This window comes from Mizuhopecten yessoensis, unplaced genomic scaffold (genome assembly GCF_002113885.1).
Source record: "Mizuhopecten yessoensis strain PY_sf001 unplaced genomic scaffold, ASM211388v2 scaffold716357, whole genome shotgun sequence".
Lineage (NCBI taxonomy): Eukaryota > Metazoa > Mollusca > Bivalvia > Pectinida > Pectinidae > Mizuhopecten > Mizuhopecten yessoensis.
This window is the reverse complement of record NW_018480076.1, coordinates 1,645,332-1,666,882: the sequence shown is the minus strand read 5'-3', so window position 1 is coordinate 1,666,882 and position 21,551 is coordinate 1,645,332. Positions and strand designations below refer to the sequence as shown.

The following is a 21,551-nucleotide window of genomic DNA, read 5'->3' as shown; positions in this document are numbered from 1 at the left end:
GACCCGGTTGAGTAAAATGAATGCCTCTAGATTCGTCATAAAAACACATTTTCAAGGCCTGAACTCTAGAAGACTAGAAAAAAATCAACAGAATATAAACAATTCATAAATAATTAAAGATTAACAAAATTTGATGAAGAAAGACTAGATGTATGGAAGTTATAAGTATGCATTTAATATTGTCAAACAATCAGACTGAATGGGGGCCGGGGCACACTATATGCACTCAAATTGTATGGGGGGAGGGCATAACAAGAGGCCCAGGGGCCTTAACAGCTCACCTCATATTTGAATTTTAAAAGAAAAAGTTGATTGAGTTGATGGACAGATGCTGCACAAAGGCAGTAGCTTACCATGGTCCTTTGGACTAGGTGAGCTAAAAAATATCGATGGGAAAGTAAAACAAAGTATGACTGAATGGAATTGAATTTTTAAAGTTTAGTTTGTAATCAAATGTGTCGAGTGTCTATAAATCCTCATTTTAAAAACATTTCCTTTTTGGCTACAGTTCAATTGGGGAAAGGTGGTTGTTTGAGGGTGGGGGTGGGGACCTTTAACAAGGAAATGTCGTTATTTAGCACCATAAAATAGGTTTGGTTTGGTTTGGTTTAGTATTGTTTAACGTCCTGTCAACAGCTATGGTCATTTAAGGACGGCCTCCCCTGTGTGCAAGATGCATGCGTGTAGTGTATGCGTGTGTGTTTTGGGAGGCTGTGATATGTTTGTGTTTGTCTCCTTGTGATAGCGCAGAACTGATGCCATCTTTATAATGCTACCTCCCTGAAACATACTGCCGAAGATTTTTAACATTCCCTTACAATAATTCTATGATCCGGGATTGATGTTCTCCCATCATCTCTTAATTTTGATTTTTTGTCATCTTTGAGTGTTGGGAATTCGGTTACAAGTTGTTTTTTGCAGCATTGTTCCAGATGTATGCGCAGTTCAGATGCATCAAAAACAACGGTATCTAGTTCCTGTCGCAAGCCTAGACACAAATGAGCCATAAACGCTAGAGCGAAGTAACCACAGTCAAATGTTTGTCCCTGGTCCTGTACTGGAACATGGTGCACACAGACTTGGCTGTTGGCAGGTAATAAATTGACTAATTGTTGCTTAATAGCACTTGAAATTTGTTTGTTCGTACTGTCAAACAACTCCACGTAGTAGTCTTCCGGTGCTCTCTTGTGAACCGTTACCAATAAGGCATGGCCAATGTTATCATTTCTCCCTAAATCTTTTGCACTTTCTATCAGAATCACGGCTGAAGTTTCTTCTACTTCTGCTGGTACAGGACATTTTAGGTTTAGCGATGATTGTGGCATAATTTTAATGACATGGTCAATATGGTCACTTCGGAGTCCTCGATTTTCATCAGATTTCAGAAATCTGGAATACAAGCCAGAATTATATGCCTTGACCTGCCATTTTGATTCAGGCCGAGTAACCTCCTCCCTCACACTTTTGGATAATAGGTGTTGCATTACGTACAGGGTCGAGGTTTAGGTAGCCTGTAATAAATAGAAAGTACAGAAATTATAACGTTTTGCTAACAAAAAAATATAAAGAGGCCAAATGGACCTGTATTGTTCACCTGTAATTTCTGCTATGGTAATTAACACATCACACATTCATGACTTTCACAGTGGTTCAAGGTCAAATTTATATAAACAAACTTGATAGCAATTTAAGCAATCCAACATTACAGGCCAAATATCATTATCTCCCTGATATATTTTCATTATGAGATATTAGCTAATTTTACTCCAGTGGCACAAGGTTTGCCAAGGTTTCCGTTTTTCATTGGAACAAACGTTATCCAAAAAAGCTAAAGACAAATATTTTGATCCTTCAATGACTATTAAGATTTCAACAGATTTTAACACATATGAACCTGTTGACCTTGAAAAAGGGTCAAAATTACCGCTGAACACCCAATATTCCTCTACTGGAATGTTCTAGCCTTGGGGGTCCCATCTAAATCATTTATACAAATTATTATCAACTTATGCTATTATGATATTTCAAACTAACTTTATTGTCACTCCAAGTAACCGTTTAGAAAGAGTTGCGTATTTCAAAAGAAGAGATGACCAGACAACGTGAAAGAGTATTGAAAGAGCATATTGATGGTGGTGACCAATCAAACACTGCACATAAAAACTTGCCCGAAAACTTTACCCAAGTCCAATTCACCAGTTTTGACCCCGAAAATATGGTTCAGCACATTGCTAACACTCCATATAAATACTCCAACATTATAATACACAAAACTTGCCCAAAAACTTTAACCTCAAATTTAACTAAGTCCAATAATAATATAAGCTGTTTTTGGGCCATAACATATGAAAATATTTTCCAGAACATTGCTAACACTCCATATAAATGCTTCAACCTTATAATAGACAACAGCCTATTGATGGTAGTTGTCCAACATTTCACAAAAAAACATGCCCAAAATCTTTAACCTCAAATTTAACCAAGTCCAATTAAGCTGTTTTTGGGCCATAAAATATGAAAATATTGTCCAGAACATTGCTAACACTCCATATGAACACTCAAACCTTATAATACACAACAGTGTATTGAATGTGATGATCCAACACTGTCTGGGAAAAACTTGCCCAAAAACTTTAACCTGAGTGAAGTGTGATGCCGATGCCAGGGTGACTGCGTACACTAGCCCCCGCCCCCCCTCCTATAGGTCCCTGTTAAAAGGCTTCCACCTATGACAAAGCAGTGCTGCACTGGTAAATGAAGCGTTGTACGTGTAAGGAGTTTTTATCAACATGGTAAACGAGGTTTACAATGGAGTATATAATTTTAAAGTCGGCTACAATTATAAGACCTGTGAAGCTGTATTCTACTATACCGTAATGGATCTTTTTAAAAATTTACCAACAATCAGGCACTGAAATTTAATTTACCTGTAAATCAACATACGGTATGCATGTTTCACTTGTCTTTTTGATATTCTTATTGTTGACAAAGCAGCATGATGCATTATAATCCACAACCACTTTTTGTTTCACACACGACAAATCCATAGGTGTGCACATGAACCGGAAATGCTTTGATCTGGTGTCCTATACAAATTTCACCCCCATAAAATATCTATCCGGATGAACAATCATGACGCCATTTGAATGGCTCCTGTGTACATGCAACTAATTATATACCCCAAAAGATTTATTATCCTACCTAAGTTCTTGCCCCCCACACACAAAAAAACCAAACAAGAGCTGTTGGAGAACAGAATAGCTCGCCTATGCATGTTATTATATTATATACTGCAACTATCAATAGAAACACAGGTATAGTAAACGTTGATATAGTGCCATTACACCTTACACGTACAACACTCAATATAAATGCTTCAACCTTATAATAGACAACAGCCTATTGATGGTGGTTGTCCAACACTTCACAAAAAAACATGCCCAAAATCTTTAACCTCAAATTAAGCTGTTTTGGCCCTTAAAATACAAAAATATGGTCCAGCACATTGCTTACACATGATATAAATGACTTAAACTCATAATAGGCAACTGTGTATTGAGTGTGATGTCTGACACTGTCTGGAAAAAAATTGCCCAAAAACTTGAACCTCCGAAGGTGGGACTCCAACGCCGGGGTGTCTACATTAGCCCCCCTATTCTTCGAATAGGCGAGCTAAAAATTCTGTGAGTTTTAAGTCTTTCTTTAAAAGCACAAACAATTATTGAGTAAATTAAGATCGGATTAAAATTTTATTTTGAGATCACTCTGCAAACAAGAATTAAGTAGCATTATATAAAAGTCAAGCACATTTCATAGACAAGCCATTTGAATTGATATGTCTCGCCTATGCCCCGCGTTGACCATCAATGCATATATCAAAGAAACTTACTTAAAGTAAAAACTTCATTTTGATGGAGAAGCTGACAAAGTAAATGGTCCAAGTTTGGTTGGTATAGCACTTATACTTTCAGTGAAACTAACTTAAACGCAAAAACTCAATGTTTCCGACGTCAATGCCGGAAAAGCAACAATGTTTCCGACGTCAATGCCGGAAAAGCAACACCTAAGTCTCTTGTATAAGAAAAGTGATTTGTTTGCGTGATTCAGAAAGTAACTTGTATTGTTCGAGTGTATCCTCTTTGTGGCGGCAATACAAACAAGAGTACCGCAGGGCGGAACAATATACGCCCGTCGAATGACATATAGTGTTATATACTTTCTTACATTGAAATAAGATCTGCATCATTCAAAGAGTGGTTAGCTGACATGCTATAAAAATGTAGGAGAAAATATCTGGATAAAAAAATCAAATACTGAAATGAACAAAGGGCAATAACTTTTGGAAAAATTGTCGAATCTAAATCCTTTTAAGGGATACACAACTTCATATCATGATTATAATGTATACCAAGTTTCAAAGAGTTCCGTTGAAAAATGTAGGAGGAGATTGCCAGACAAAAATCAAATACTGAAATGAACAAAGGGCAATAACTTTTGGAAAAATTGTTGAATCAAAATTCTTTCAAGGGAGACACAACTTCATATCTTGATTATAATGTATACCAAGTTTAAAAGAGATTGGTCTAAAAATGTAGGAGGAGATTGCCAGACAAACAGAAGTTTACGCTGGACGGCCGGACAACGCCATCCCATAATACTCCCGTCAAATTTGACAGGCGTATAAAAACTGTACTCTGAATTTAGGAAAGCAAATTGATTACAAGTTCAATAAAGTATATTGTTACAATTGTATCACAGTAAATCAGCATTCCGTTCAAGCATTTCTGGTAAACAAACATTTAAACCATACATAAACATAGACTGTATTAGAATATCCTTAACCTACTTTCCTATGATCATAATATTGCATATTGTAACCAAAATAAGATTTATTTCATGTGTGCTATTTTATTACAGGAGAATTTTGCTGAAATTCCAACCCCACCTTGGTATTGTATGAATATTTTATTAAGTTGTTTTGCAGAAACTTTCAACCAATCAGAGCATATATAGAATGTTTACAAATTATACACAGATTTGGATCAATTTTATATTTATAAGCCTTTACCTTTGGTTACTGAACATGAATCAGTTTCATCAAAACTGAGGGATTTTTTTTTAGCAAGTTAAGAGTATATTCCCTATTGTATGAAAACCACACAATGAATTCTTGTAAAAATGGAGGCACACACTCCATTCAGCATTTAATTGATGACAAACCTGATGGAAGGTTCCGGACCAGAGAACCATTTCCTTACACCTATAATTATATAAGATTGGAAAGTCTTCATTTAAATCTATTAACTGTGCCCTACAAACTTGTAACAATAAGCTTGTCTACCATAATTGTACAGAACAAGTTTTTTTTCTCTCAAAATCATGTGATTGAAGTTTAAAGCACATTAAACACTGTAATTTTTGCTCACTTAAGTTCAACGTTTTTTCCACACAGATTTACAGAGCTCTTTAGGGATAATGATATTACATGTAGCTGGTATGGAATGCATCATACTATGTCATCGTCGAAGTCTAAATTAATTTTAACATGTAATTTATTTGAGAACTATGGTCAATGGAGAGGAGCTGTAATTAACTCAGAATCGTGACCTGTTTATACTAGAACACTACAGGTAAGCAAGGGCCCCGATATCGGATTTATTTGGGGTCAAAAAATCAAGGGGTGTTACCACCCCCTTCACTGGTTTGGCTATCTTGTAAACTTCCGGCCTGTAGCACTCTTATATCAATTAAACCTGCCAAAAAATGTCTTTTGAAGATTTTGCCAGGTGTGTATCTATGAATCTATACAGTTGTCACAAGTGTTGTACTTCAAATATTAAAGTTATATTTATGAGCCAGGCGTGTATCTATGAATCTATACAGTTGTCACAAGTGTTGTACTTCAAATATTAAAGTTATATTTGTGAGCTCAAAAGCTAAGTATGTAGGTTATGGAGATGAGACGGCAATTATCGAGGCACATTAGAACCGAGATTCGCCCTCTCTCCTACCTATTGCCAACCCTCTGCACCCAAAGAGGCCACACCCACTGTTTATACAAAATTAAGTCTCCTTTGCCCAAGGATGCTCCTGGCAGGCCAAATTTGGATAAAATCCTTCCACTCGTACAGAAGAAGGATTTTACAGATTTAACCTCCAATTCAACTATTGGCCTTGCCCCTCTGCACCAAAAGGAGCCACACCCTCCGTTTATACAAAATTACCTCCCATTTGCCAAAGGATGCTCCAGGCCTAATTTAGTCAAAATCCATAAAGCTGTTCATGACTAGAAGCGTTTTAAAGGAAAATTTGACGGATGGACAGATGGCGGACGCCGAGGAAGGGCATAAGCTCACCATGGTCCTTCGGACAGAATCGAAAGACAGTGTTTTAAGAGTTGCTTAGGCCTTGGAAGACGAACAGGGATATAAACTTACTGATTTTACATTGAAAAGTGATATTTCTCCAACATATTTGAAAATGAGATGTAGATCATTTCCCAGGTAAGAGAGTTGGCTGAGCTGCAAGAAAAGGAGCGAGAAAAAGAAGTAAACCAGCAGTCATCTAGATTTGCTGCAACGCTTCAAAACGGTGACCTTGACAATACTCTGAAGGAGGGGGTTGTGCAAAAAAAAAAAAGGGTGTGTCAATATATTCAAAATTGGCTGAAACAGATTTTTTTTTATAGTGAAGCCAACATTGGAATAAATAATTTTGGCAACAGTGTGTTGGAACTTTCTCCGCAGGACCTTAACAATGCCATCAGCTACTTTGTGATGGAGGTAAGGAATAAAGATGGAGGTGAATATAGACCCAAGACTATTTATGAACCGATAATTACCACTCCACACCACTTTCGCACCAACAGTCGTTTGTGAACTTTCTCGATAACAGTGACTATTCGAGACTTCACAATGTCAAGGCTTCACGACGAAAACCTTGTCACAACAAGGTCTTGTAATTCACAAAAAGCAAGCCCAAATAATAAGTGAAGAGCTGGAAGACTATCTGTGGAAAAATGATATTCTAGGGACAGGCACACCTCAAAAACTTTAGGACACACTTTTATTTCGATATGGATTGAATTTCGCCGTCAGGGCAGGAGGAGAACAAAGGAACTTGCGATGTGGAGTGTTGAGTCAAATAAAGGCAAAAGAACATGATGGCAAGACCTATTTGGAATACGAGGAGAATGTCTCGAAGACTAACGCTGGCGATATGCAAATGCAAAATGTAAATCCTAGACTTATGTTAATGTGACAGAATATTGTGTGTATAAACAACGCCCTAACTTGATTCATATTCTTATCATTGTCACAGACCTAATAATGGGAAGTGTGAAACACTTTATCTGAGACCGTGGAAGTCCCCCTTAGTGGACTGCTGGTACTCAGACTCCCCTGTTGGTGTGCACCAACTATACAGCAGACTAAGGCACGACTCTGCTGCTGCCAAATTTACAGGTTTCTACAAGTCAACAAGCATTCTCTTTCTGCAACAGCTGTCACGCAACTCTATGCTGCTGGCCGAGAAAACTGGACACCGGTCATCAGCTATTAGCTATTAGCGAAATGTCTCTAAATATTCTTAAAGACTCGTTTAGAGAAAGTGCCAATAATAATAATAATAATAATAATAATAATTTGAGGTTCTTATATACCGCTTTATCACAACCTAGTTCGTAGGTCGTCTCAAAGCTGTTCACAAATTATTATCTGTGGGTATAGGGCCTTTGCAACCAGCCAATATCTTTCTCAACTCTCTGGGGAGCATACAGCCGGAGCTGCCATTTCGGCGCTAACAGCTAGCATTCAACAATTCTAGCACTGCCCAACCACGTACTCATTTACAGCTTAGTTGACTGGAAGAAGCGGAATGAAGTATCTTGCTCAAAGATACAACACAGTGCCTTGCAGTGACTCGAACCCGCAACCCTTCCGTCATGAGCCCGTCGTCCTACCACTAGACTACCGTGCCTCCAATGGTTCCTGATTAAAACTGAAACTCAATTAACCTTTACTTACACACTCTAAGCACACCTCCATGTGTAAAAGTACACCACAGATTTTAGCTCAAGTTACATAGCATATTGTAAACACATTATATGACACAATTTAGCAATTTGAGAAATGTACAAGAGACGATGTTTTCGTGACGTTCTTTATCTGTAAAAAAGAAATCCTTAACTGTACAACCATACGTTTTAGCGGTAGCTGTCCGTGAACTTCTAACCAGCTGAGGAGAGTATGTTAATTCTCACGTTAGTACCAGCATTTATTCTGGATCAAAAGCATCTTCCAAACAACATCTAAATTATCACTTGAATAAGTTATTTTGGTTTTTTTGGTTTTTTTTACTACACTGTACTGATATTATACTTCGTGAGGTGTGAAATTCTCCCTGCGGTACCCTCTCAGTACATGCATACTTTAATTAAACCTATTTCTTTTTATTCGAACCCAACTGTTAACAAAAGGTTCCCTCTCAGTACATGCATACTTTAATTAAACCTATTTCTTTTTATTCGAACCCAACTGTTAACAAAACAGACTCACTGACACTGTGTGACAGCGTTGTACTGTACATGTTTATACTCCTCACTGAAAGGCCCGGATATTGCACTATTGTGGTCGGAGCTATATCTTTCACAGGCTTTCTAAAAAGAAACTTATCAACTACGTAAACTTTGGTTAGCAGATATGTATCTAATCAATTTTAAGGGTGTTATTTGACTAAATAGCCCCTTCAATCCCCTTGGTTTTAATCTTGTCCCTGACCACCTGGGGTAACATGTGCTAAATCCTAGGTTTCCTACAACATTCAATCTCAGTCCTTTATACCTTTTAACTTAACAAGATTTTATTTGCTTGCTAGTTTAATTTGCATTTTAAATAATCCAAGGAGGCAACCATGATCTTTGGCAGAATACACACAATCAATATAATACAGTTTCAGCATTTACAAAATGCAATCATGCGAGTAAACTAGAACACTGACAGGTCAGCAATGGTCCTGCATACTGCCTGACTGTACCCCCCACCCCCAATGTTCTATTTTTAGCCATCGTAACCTTGACTTGACATTTTTAAAACTCCAATTGCACATCTAAATATCACAGTGTATCATCATGCCAATTTAAAAAAGATTATTTTTTTAGTCTTTCGGATTCCGAGATGAGGTCTGTAACCCTTCTAGACTATTTTTAGTATACCTACTGCACATCCATATATCCCAGCATATCACCAATTTACCAAATCAAATTTTAAATTCATCAGTCTTGAGATATTAAAGGACTGTATGCCACATGATTTACCTGGTATTTTTTTTTAGTAACCATGACCTTGACCATGACAATAGAAACTCTTTAAACCCAAATTGCACATCTACATATATCACAATGTACTACCATTTATCTAATTTCAGTAAAATTCGACTTTTGGATTCCGAAATAATCTTCAAAAACAAAAGTGTGGACGGACAGACAGATATAGTGATTACTATAGGGCACCTGTGTCTCTGATGAGGGGTCGTAATTAATTTTTACAGGTATACCACACTTTTGGATATTTTGGCATCAACAAAATTTGGCAACTTTTTTCACTAGATGTGGTAGTTAAATTTGGGCACATCAGCTTTTGGCATTTTAGAATTTCTGTGATACAAGAAAATAATATTAGTTGATATATCTTTTTTCATAATTATTGTAAAATAAATAAAGTTTATAATTTATAATTATATGAAAATTCTGCGATACCCAACCCTGAAAAGAACCATGGCTGGTTTCTTTTCATTGTTTGTCCCAAAAAGACAAGAATATACACCTTTTAATTCTTGTAGTTTTGTCTTTTCCCCTCGAAAATATGAGATTTAATAGTTCACATAAATCTTGCTCATTCATCTTTTCACCCCAAACAGACAACAATCACAATTGAAAAGACAAAAGACAAATGCACATTAATTAGTGATCTAGAAATCAACAAGCCATTCGGATTGATATGTCTCTCCTTTGCCCCACTTTGACCATCAATGCACATATCAGAGAAACTAACTTAAACGCAAAAACTTAATGTTGATGGAGATGCTGACAAAGTCAATGGACCATGAAAGGTAGGCCACATCCAGCATTTTAAACATAGGTTGAAATGTACTACCTAAGATGCATCTATGGCCCAAGTTTGGTTGGTGTAGCACTTATACTTTCAGAGAATTTAACTTAAATGCAAAAACTTAATGTTGACGCTGTCCCGGAAAAGCAACACCTAGGTCTCGCTTGCACTTCGTGGTGGCAAGACAAAAACTTTCAAAAATCACTTATCATGAGGGGAAATTTCATATACAAATCTTTAAAACACCATCAGAATTTTTGTGGTAAATCTTTATCTTATCAACACGGAATGTTTCTAAAATGCCATAGAAGTATAATGCGATGATACCATTAGTTTGGAACCTTTTCGAGTTTTCAAAATAGTCCATGATAAGAACACTTACCGTAACATGTAAGTATATTCTAGGCCCTTGTACCAGGTAGCTGAATTTTTCCACACTGTCTCAGGATCGATCCCTAGACCATTGTTCTCTGGGCACTAGTCTTTGACACATTTCTCACAGTCACGGGTCCAAATTGTACAAGAATATCACTCATTTGAATGTAAACATTAGTGAAATTCCACAATATTCATGGAAACTTTGTGTTGTATTTTTGTAAAAAAATTGTTGTAGACATGAAGATTTCTGGACTGTTCAGATTGTCACAAGATGCCTGTTGTAAGTACCCCTGTACTATATTACAGTACTGTTTCAGTTGGCACGGTGACCAGTCTTCAAACCTAACCTCCAGCTCCTCTTGGGCCATTAACATGTATACCAGGTTATCAAACGGAGTCTCTGCCAGAGACACCTGCAAGAGAAAAATATTAGTGTGCATTTAAAATAGTTCAAAGGCTACCTATGGCCAACTCCCATGCAAGTAAATGCCATTTTTGGACTAATTTCCATAAATAGTACTGATGACCTTGACCAAGGTTCCTGACACACAGATGCATTTGAAGTATTTTCATAGCTGACCTTTGTATTAAGTTTGATCAAAATATGTTAACAAATGAAGTTGTTGGAGTGATGTCACTGAATTAGTCAACAATATTTGTTTTTAGCAAGAGTGACCTTGGCATTGCCCTTTGAACTCTGAAACAAGACTTCATTCCAAATATTCTCATACTTGACCTTTGCATTACGTTTGATCAAAATCTGTTCGGAAATAAAATCCATAGAGCAATGACAGGATACATGACATGTGGCTTTCATATCCAGTTTCACAACAAAATGAAATTTAGGCCAAATAAAAATGTTTCTGGTTTCCAGTTAATCTACCTACCCTAATTTTGTGTGCCTTCCCTAAAAACTTTTTGTGGCAATTTTCAAGAAAGCTCTGTAAAAGTCAAGATGACTGTCCTATATAAACCTTATAACAAAAGTTTGAAAAATAAAATCATTTACCTACCTACCTACCCAACCTGTAGCAGAGTTCACAAATTACTGTGTTTATACTGTGCTTTCTACCAATATAGTCTAATACTGTTGCTCTTACTAACTGTGCTAGATCGTCATCAGAAGTGTCCTGGCCCAAATACACTAGTTATATTCAAAATGAAATTAAGGGGAGGTTACTGTATACACGAACGGCCAGTGGGATCTCTAGTGTTCTGCCAGCAGTGCAACAGGGATCCTTTTAGACCTCCACTCTCATCTATAACAATACAGAAAGAACATTTCAGACAGAGGTCATCTTCAAATCTAATTTTACCTTTGGTAGAACGTTCCTGAAGACATGCATTCCAGCCGTGGCCTTGAAGAGAAACATCATCACTAGATGACCAATCGCTGTCCTCGTTACATCAGATGTGTTATGCTCTCTCTGTATCACATATAAAACATCTGTGACCTCCAGGCTGACTTTACTCATCAGTGATCGCAGAGCCTGAATACAGTTGTGCAATTTCACCTTAAAGAAAAGATATGGTTAAGTCTTAATGATTTCCAGTTAAACCATGTCGCCATATTCACCGATCTAGAGTTTTCCAAATCTTCCAAATCCAATAGTTCTATTCTCAATATACAAATGTTTGCAACGGAATATGTCACAACAAAATTTAAGGCTCTGTACATATCACCATAGGATGATAGGGAGATAGACTAGTCTTATTCTCGATATCCAGGGGTTACGCTCACTTTCGCTCTCTGCACCCCTGGAATATGTCATAGCAAAATCAAAGACATGTTTTTAGCTATTTGATTGGTCTCAGGTAAAAAAAAAACTGACCAATCAGTAGGCCGATACCTGTCCTTTGAAGATTATAGAGGAGCGTCGCCGACTTCAAAGCCATCAAGTTTTACTGTTACGTGACCGCCTGATTGATCTTTTGATCAAAGGATCAAACTAGTCCTTTTGTCTCATCCACAAGGTGGGCACACCGAACCTTCGATTTTTGCATATTCCAGTGGTGCAAAGAGCTGAAGTGAGCGTAACCCCTGGATATCGTGGATGGACTAGTCTAGAAACCTTTAAAAACGCTTACAAAATCCTGCATACCGGTGTTATCTTTGACATAAGATAAAAGGGACTGTGCATTAGCATAACTGCAATGAACAATTTTCACGGTTTTCTATTTTGTCATGACAAATTCCAAGGGCGCAGAAAATATAAGTATGTATCTAAGATAATGTTTTCCTTAATTAGGCTTAAACTTTGCATTTCATTCCATTGTGAAGGGTAAAAATAAACATAACGTGTGGAGTAAATATAAAAATATCGTACTTTTATTTCCTTTTGACTTTCCCTATTAGTTGGTTCCAATATCCAAGACAGCAAAGAAGAGCATCCGTCCAAGAACTGCAACAAAACAAACCTGGTCAAAGTTTTCAATTTTCTGTTATAACACTATTGGACATTCAAGGCTAATACAGGTTTTAAAGGTATTTGTCGAGACTCATGTGAAAACTTGGTCCATTTCTATGTCACAAACAAACTACCCTGCTGGTAAATGGGTCCTCGTATGATTGTTTGATTATTTGATTCTAGTGGAGTATGTTTGTCTTTCACATCAATGTGATGTTCCTATCTATTAACCGACAAAACAGTAAAAAATGCCACAACATCAACACATGAGTATGTCACAACATGATGTACCATTATTCTGACCATGGGACAACCAGAGGTGCCCTTGCAGACACTACCGAAAAGATTCAACAACAAAGATGAGGAAAAACAAAGATGTCAAACGTTGTTTTGGTTTAGCAGGTCAGTAGTCATCAATCAAATAGCAAAGTACTGTTTACCCGTAAATTTTCGCCCAGCCTAACAGTCAAACTTTCGCTCTCCGTGTACGAAATCAATTTTCGCCCAGTGTTAATTTCTCCCTTCACATTTCATTACTATGTATATATGTTGTTTACTTATATTTACTGTAATGATAAATTCACCCTCATCCTAGAGGGTGAAAAAGGCAAAAATCAAGCTACAACAAAAATTTCCCGTTATATAGTGAATTCTAATTTTGTCATTAGTTGCACCATACAACCATACAGTTGGACACAGCAGTCTGATTTGATAGCCCTGACCCAACAGGGATGGGATATTCAGATAATTCAAAATATAACATTAAATGTAATAAATTTAACACTTTATATATATATATCAAACGTAACATTTCATACTGAACATGATGCTTTGTTGTACCTTCTTTTGACAATGAAGACAGATTCTGATTGTCCTCAGGTACCAGTGTCGGAGGAACAGCATGCCATTTTGTAAGGTGACCTTGCCGCCTAATCTCTGTTGGTGGTTTTCTAGATATGTCACAATTCTACACACACTGTCTGCACAGATATCCACATCCCCATCTACAAGACATTTAATAGGTTATGAACATACACAGAGCTAGAAAATAAGGGTAGCCCACTAGTCTGAGACGAGCAAAATCTCCAGCTGGACTAGTAGACTAGTTCTAAAAGCTGCTAGCCCAGTTGAGTAGTCGAAATTTGATATTACCGGTCATCACTAATAATATTGGGTTAGTGGAATATGCACAGGGGCAAATGAAATAGGAAACTACTAACTCTACTGACTACTGGTTTTGAAATTTATTTCAAGCCCTGATACATGTAAGTGATGACGACTTGAACCTACAACAAGGCGAGTCATTATAAACCCTTCAGGTTATTTTCGACAAGCTATTTTTTCCCAACTCCTGTCATACCTTTAATGTATGCATATTAAGTTGAATAATGTACATACAAGTACAAAAATAAAACTTGACAATTTATGAAATTTGCAGTTTCAAGATTAATGTGTATGTAGACACTAAATGTGTTCTGTGTCATGCTGGACTTCAGGGTTCCTCCATGCCTCCGAACACTTGAAAGAAAACGCTTCATGAAACTGACTTGGAATTTTCCAAATTTTAAAAAGTATAGTAGATATTTAAATAATTTGACTGCTTTTATTTTGCAAGTCAATAATGTTTTAACAAAACTTAAGTCTTGTCAATATCAAATTTAACCACCAATAATGAATATGAAATTTAAAATGTTCTTACCTATTGGGAACTTTGAAAGGGCTGTTGAAATCCCTTGTAAATGTTCTGGATACAAAGCTGATAAAGTCATGCTCTGAAAAGGATGCGGAAGAGTCAGTCTCATAATGCAGCAAAGTTGTTGCCATTACTGTTAATACTGAACGTTAAGCAAGGAATAACAACTACCATTTCCAAGTATTTAAAGATGTTCATATTGGCTAGACAATTAGGGTAGCTTGACAGTCTGAAACAAGTGAAATCTCCAGCTAGTACAAACCCAAGGTATGAAATCCATGGAAATAATTGTCAAAACAAGCTCAGGAAACCTATTTACTTCATCTGAGATCGAAGGTCAGAAGAGGTCCTCTTCTTACCTGATTTTGGTATGCGACACAACCTTTTTTCATGATGTACCTATATACTAAGCCTGAAGTCCATGGGAAGGGTGGGCAAAATATGCTCATGAAACCTATTTTTCTGCTTTAGTTGAAAGGATAAGAGGTTGAGAACTCTATTTTGGTAGGCGACAGTGGCTGCAACATGCTTCTTAAAAAGGACAAATGGACATTACTGCCAGATACCTATAGTAACAAAATGTCTTTATTAGACCTGTACACGTTTGTAAATACATACATGAGTTCCAGCCAGAAAGCCATGTTCTTGCACTAGCTGGTAAAAGACTGCTATAACCCAGTTAAGTTCACTGTTTCCTCCTGCATGCCTGGTCAGTTCTTGTAGCATTTGACTAACAATCAGCAACAATGAGGGGTCTTCACTGCAAGCCTCCAGCTGCAAACATGGAATGGTTACCTCACTGTCAAACAGGTTCAATCAAGTTAATTTATCTATGTTTCATGAATCACTTTCAAGTAAACACATTTAAAGATGCTGTCCATATTGTAAAATAGTAACTGTTTCCTTTTGATTCGGTAGGGATAATTTCTCTTTAGCTAACTTGATAAGAGTGCAAGACTAGTAAACATGGAATGTATACCTCACTGTCAAACAGTTTCAATCAAGGTTATTTATTTATGTTTCATGAATCACTTTCAAGTAAATACATTTAAAGATGCTGTCCATCAAGAAAAATACTAGCTGTTTCCTATCGATTTGGTAATTTCTCTTTAGCTAGTTTGATTAGAGTGCAAGACTAGTAAACTAGAGGTCCTGGGTTCGACCCCCAGCAGGGGCATTTCATTGAAAAATAATTACCTCTGTTACAATGCTGTACAGAGAAGCTGAACTTGGAAATACCTTAATTTAAGGACATCCTGTAATATCTGTCATGATTTTATTGCCCTAAACTTACTGGATTATCTGTCATTTATCATGGCTTAATGAACACATTATACTTTACGATCAAATAATTTCATCCCTCTCAACATCATTTTGATCAAGTTACTTATTAAAACACATTCTAGATATATTTATTTATGTGATACTAGGGCTGCAACGGTTAGGAAAAATGCCACTCATATAACCGTGTGCGCTTATCCAAACCAAAAACCAGGTAACCATGTTTTCTTGTGCAATGAGATACGGCCACCAATGGCTCTTTATTTTGATAAAAATATGATTACTTATTTCATTAAATAAATAAAAAAAGATAACTCAATACTTATGTCTTATGAATACACTTGTAAAACGTTGCAAAATTCTCAAAATCATTATGAATTGGTTACATATCGCTAGCCTCCCAATAGGGAAATTTTCATAGTCTCACTTCACTCTTTTGTGTTGTCAACTTTATGTACACATATTTCTGTGTATACTGTATCAATTCTGGTCAGAACACTGACGATAGCTGCCAATTAATGATGAGCTTCATTGTTCAACAGAATGTCAGTCAATATTATGTTTACATTCAAAGTTTATTGTTTATATGCACTCAATAGTAAAGCAAGTATACTGATCATGAGTGTTTTCGAGGTCTGTCAATCAGTAGTCAGGTCAGGAGCGACGTTTCTGCCCAGGAAAACAATAAATACTGACCTACATTTTGGGACGGTTTTCGGATGCGTGGATTTGCTAAACGGATAGTACTCGTAACCGAACCGCAACCGGGTACTCGGTGATGTGATACTAGCTAAATTTTATCACATTCACTATTTTTCAAATGGAATGATTCCACAATACTTACAAGAAAATGCCCCCTCAATATCTGCTTCACTGAAGAAGGCAGCTTGACTCTGTAGGTCTGGTCTATAATATCAAGAACTGTGGCCTCCAAGGAGGGGAGGTAACTCCGCCAAAGTAGTTTATAGCCTGCCTTATTTAATGTTAGAACACCGCCTTTGCCTGGAAAGCAGATTTTTTAAAAATTCACAATAGACCTAAACATAATTTCGTAACAATCCTAAGAGATCCAATACAGACAGATCGCCATTGCAAGCTTGATGTTAACTTTAAGAAAATGCTAGTTAAAATATCCATCACCTGCAAATTTCTACAAGTATTATTTTTTTGCCTTTCTGAAAAAATGAATCCATTGACTGCTTGTGTTTCTCATAATCTGTTCTCAGTTTCATTTGCTGATGTCCATTCATGATCTTTTTAATGAAAAGTACTTTAAAAAGTTGTGCAAGTGAGTTTCTGATTTAGTGAGTGAAGTTTGATCACTTGCAAAACTTTCCAAGTGGCTGATATAATTTCTACCCCTATACCATTATCCTGGTAAAAAAAATAACTGCTCCTTAATCCAAGTCCAGGAGTATCAAGTTTCACTCACTCTTGTTACAATGCATGTCAAAAAACAAAATTAAAAATATTTGCAAAATATGAATATTTGTTGAAAATGGGAGACAAGGATAGGTTTCTCATAACAAATTTGACAATATGATTAATGTTTGGGTACATTGACAGCAGTTTAGGACACACACCATGTACATCACTGGGGCTCTGTTGTGATGTGATCATCTGATAAATGTTCTGTATCCAAGGCTCCTCAGGTCCAAGGACAGACAAGATCCACAAAATGTCTGTCCACACATCCTGGTACTCATCCGACCGCGCCACTGACAGCAGTACATCTACAATTTGTTGTAGAGTGGCCCTGGCCTCTGTATACACCTCACCAGGAATGTGGGTCCCAGTCCCTACACATCTCACACGGACTTCACCAATACGCTCTTTCAGGGCCGGCAACACTCTTGTTGATAACTACAATGCATATGTGTATATCACTTGAGTTATAGTCCAAAAAAAGAAGTATTGGAGGAATCTTCCTGCAACCTTCCTTCTAATGTACAACTGATAAGTGAGAGATAAAGGCGGCCCTTTGATAGGTGCAATCACACACCTCAAGAAATCTTGTTTAAAGATGGAGCTTAAGTAAAGTTGTGGTCGTATTACTATGTTGCACATATTATGTAGTGTAGTGAATTGGAGAAAACGAATTATATACCTTCTTTTATAAGTGCAAAATGTATGACAATAAACTATACCTTGCCAATGTAGTTCCGAGTCATTTTGGTATGAGAGATCCCCAGGCTACAAATATTATAGGCATCTTTTGTCTTTTTTTTCAGCGAACTTTGTAACTGCGCCTTGAAAATATTAGGATAACACAGCTTATTAAAGATTAATTAAAATCATTTTGTTCAATCAGTAGAACCTGTCATTCTTTCCTAAAATTAAAGAATCACTCAACAAACCAACATAGTACATTATTGTGACTGCGAGGCAATTCACAGTTCCCCACTGAAAATATTTGTATAACCCAAACTGAACGCTTACCTCAGGATCAACCACTTGTAAAGAAAGTAAGCTGAAAGGTAAGTATCTAAAGGCATCTTTATACATGTTATGGCTGAATTATTACTGCGTAAAACAACACTTGCGATCTGAACAACTTTTTCAACAATATCTCACATATACATATAGGTCATGGTGACCTTAAGTCCATGCAAATCTGCTTCAATGATTGTATTTGCAAACTAAGCGGCAAAAATATACATCATATTGAAAGACCTACTTTTAGTATGCAACACCTTGCCACCTTGTTACAAGATGTAAGTGTATACCAAACTTGGTAACACTGTAGGTGAATTGCAAATGAAGTATAGAATATATTCTCCAAACAAACTGTTTCAATGAATGAGGTCAGAGGTCAAATTAAAAGTCGGAGATCTACTTCTGGAACATGACACATACTAAGTCATTCAAAGGGATACATGTACATGCATACCAAATTTGTTAACTCAAGATGAAGGGACACAGATCTATAACAAATCTCTAAGTGTACATGCATATATAATGACACTTTAAACAAATTTCTCAATACTTACAGCTAGTGTAAGTCCAAATTATTATACAAGTACATGCATTCTTGTATATCATTTGGTGTCAACCATTTAATATATGAAATAATCAATGAAAAATTATATGCTGTGTCAGATGAATGATTTAATATTTTTTTAGCAGTGCTATCATTTTTAAAGATGTGAACACATCATTGTGACTAATAAGAATGATTTTCTCGCAATCAACATGTATCAGAACTGTGGAAGCTTTTTCATAACGATTTAGAAAATTAATATAAATAGTGTGTTCCGCCTTCCCAAAATCCTAGGATCGACAGGCAGGGAACACCATTTTATTTCATATCTTTACGTACATATTAAAGTTCCCTAAGTTAAAGCTGCTGTATACATTTGGCTTAATTTTGTCCCAGTACCCAATACTTTTGCAAAGAGTTCACTCCCTCTCATCATTTATTATTACGTCAAGGTTTTAGTAAATCAATATTCAAACCATATCATTAGCACATTCTTGTTTTATCACTTAAACAACTTGTCCAAATTATTGGTCACGAAAGACTGGGGACAACTATTTTGTTTGGAATACTTATAGAAAGGAGATCATATCATAGAACTCTATTTTAGGATAGCCTCTAAAAATCAGGATCGGTAGAGAAATTTAGAAACACAAGTTTATTTTGATTGCAGGGTTTGATCGGGGTACTTTTTAGGTCTGTTTAAAGGACCTGTTCCCAATTGAAAAAGTGAGATTTTTACTAACTTGCCCATTTAAATCCCCACTTCAGAAATCTAAAAACATAAAAGCATAAATTTAAATGAATCTCATGATTGACAGAGTTCTCAAAGTGCAGCATATGTAGGAAGGGCAGAATGATCACTGTCAGATAGTTAAAGTCTATTTTCATGTATTCAAAATTGTTATGGAGCCAATTATAGTAAATGGTAAATGTGATTAATGTCATCCACCGTACCAGTGCCCAATCCTTAGCTTTCTGTTCCAGGCGTGATGAAGGATCTGCTTGATACAAAGCCATCACACACATCATTGCAGATTGATATATCAACTTATTTCCTCGCACAGCAAGATTTCCTAGTAATCTTCCCAAAAACTGTCCAATGTCGGGCAGTTCAGTCAAAGATTTCTCCACATCCTACAAAACAAAATTTTGCTATTAGCAGAGCTAATAATACAGTAGTGTACAATTTCTTGTTTAGACCCCTACCAGCTAGTACACAACATTTTTTTCCACTCAAATTCTGCATTCAAAAGTTACTTTTCAGACAAAATCAACAATATTTGTGGAAAACAATTTCTGCAAATGTCATTATTGACATTGTTCTTGACATGGGTTTACCAAGCAACTTCAATTTCTTTTTCATTTTAAGGAAAAGTTATGAGCCCATCATATACTAGTCTATATACACTGACATGAACCTCCTGTATGAAATACCTAAATAGGTCCAGCCCCTGTGGTTACAACAGGCCAAAGCGATAATCACATATCATGGCAACATGCAATCTGTATAGGAAATATTAGCACTTATATTAATTATGGTTAGCATGTGGGGCCAAGAACAAGTTGAAACAATCTTTCCAATCAGTTGCACCACAGGGGCATGGTTCAATTTCTCAATTTATATTTGAGGCCTTTTTGTTTACCACACATAATAACTAAATAAGCCCAAGATATTAATTAATAAATTGAACCGTGCCCTGTGGTTGCACGGACGAAAAAAGTCAGACCACAGGGGCTTTTTTTAAACAAACACACTGAATAAAAAACAGTTATACCAAAGGTGTTTAGCACTCATTGCTCATTAGTCAAAGATAGATTATGACATATACCCGATATTATCGATCTTTGATTAATGAACGTGCTAAACAGGTTGGGCACAACGGCTCATTTTATTACTGAAATGCGGAATAAAGTGAAATGAAAACACATAAAAGTTCGTTCAACATATTCCAATAAAAGATACAATGAGATGCAATTGTGTGCCAAAAGAAATGTTAATTCAGTTGTCTAAATCTTTGTGTAAATGACAAATCCCATCACCTCAATATTGTTTATAGTGTGTTGTAGAGTATACGTAGCACACAGAAAAAATCTTGTTAACTTGTCAATGGAGAACAAAATCAGTGATATGGTTTGTCATTTTCACTAAAAGTTAGACATCAGAATTGATATTTTTTGTGAATACATGCATCTAGGTCGTTGTGTTATTTATTGGATTTAGTTGAAAGAATTACGCCCTTTTTATTCAAGTTTTTAAAAGAACTCTGTGTGTTTTTATTTCATTTTATTCAACATTTCAGTTATATATAATTGTTACCCAAATGCACGATTATTACCCTATACGAGCCGTTGTGCCATCTGCTAAACACAAGGATATATATATCTATGGATTGAAACTGACATGTGTATTCTCAAGATATTCTAAGAGTCTTTTCAGCAGTGCGTTGATTTCTTGTTGAGATGAGTTAATCAAGTTGTTTTGATGGCTGTCATCGTGAAATTTTGATAAATGTGACTGTAACTCCATTCTCAACTCCATCACCTCTCCCGCCATTTTTTCAAATTCAATGTTTTCACTATGCTTGAACAGAAGCGGTTTGATTTCTTTAACATTTTTACAGGGAAGGGGGTGAAATGTTGACTTGCACATGAATATGCAGGCCTAGAAAATGTTTCTCAAGGTTTGTTAGTAAATGACATCAAAC

At 36.3% G+C, this 21,551-nt stretch overlaps 1 protein-coding gene across 2 annotated transcripts; it reads right to left on the bottom strand.

Annotated features, from left to right (window-relative positions):
* Positions 1 to 1,129: 1,129 nt before the first annotated feature.
* LOC110443695 lies at positions 1,130 to 21,416 on the bottom strand. Of its 2 annotated transcripts, XR_002462141.1 has the most exons (12): positions 21,248 to 21,416; positions 19,801 to 19,980; positions 18,014 to 18,115; positions 17,450 to 17,729; positions 16,711 to 16,868; positions 15,204 to 15,359; positions 14,592 to 14,664; positions 13,733 to 13,896; positions 12,812 to 12,886; positions 11,801 to 11,998; positions 10,489 to 10,897; positions 1,130 to 1,511 (listed from the first exon to the last, which is right to left on the bottom strand). XR_002462141.1 is itself a non-coding variant. In XM_021488073.1 (11 exons), exons 1-11 carry the CDS (start codon positions 21,398 to 21,400, stop codon positions 10,676 to 10,678), a joined length of 1,761 nt encoding a protein of 586 aa, XP_021343748.1. In that variant the 5' UTR covers positions 21,401 to 21,416; the 3' UTR covers positions 10,372 to 10,675. The 2 variants fall into 2 exon arrangements, 1 of the variants encoding a protein (XP_021343748.1); XM_021488073.1 differs by lacking the exon at positions 1,130 to 1,511 and having other exon boundaries at positions 10,372 to 10,897.
* Between the last annotated feature and the right edge of the window lie 135 nt (positions 21,417 to 21,551).

Coding starts and splice junctions, on each gene's coding strand:
- LOC110443695 (XM_021488073.1), bottom strand. CDS start 21,400: ATGGCGGGAGAGGTGATGGAGTTGAGAATGGAGTTACAGTCACATTTA. Junction 19,981..21,247: donor AATATCTTGAGAATACACAT/GTCAGTTTCAAT, acceptor TTTGTTTTGTAG/GATGTGGAGAAATCTTTGAC. Junction 12,887..13,732: donor GTCTTCATTGTCAAAAGAAG/GTACAACAAAGC, acceptor GTTTTGTTGCAG/TTCTTGGACGGATGCTCTTC.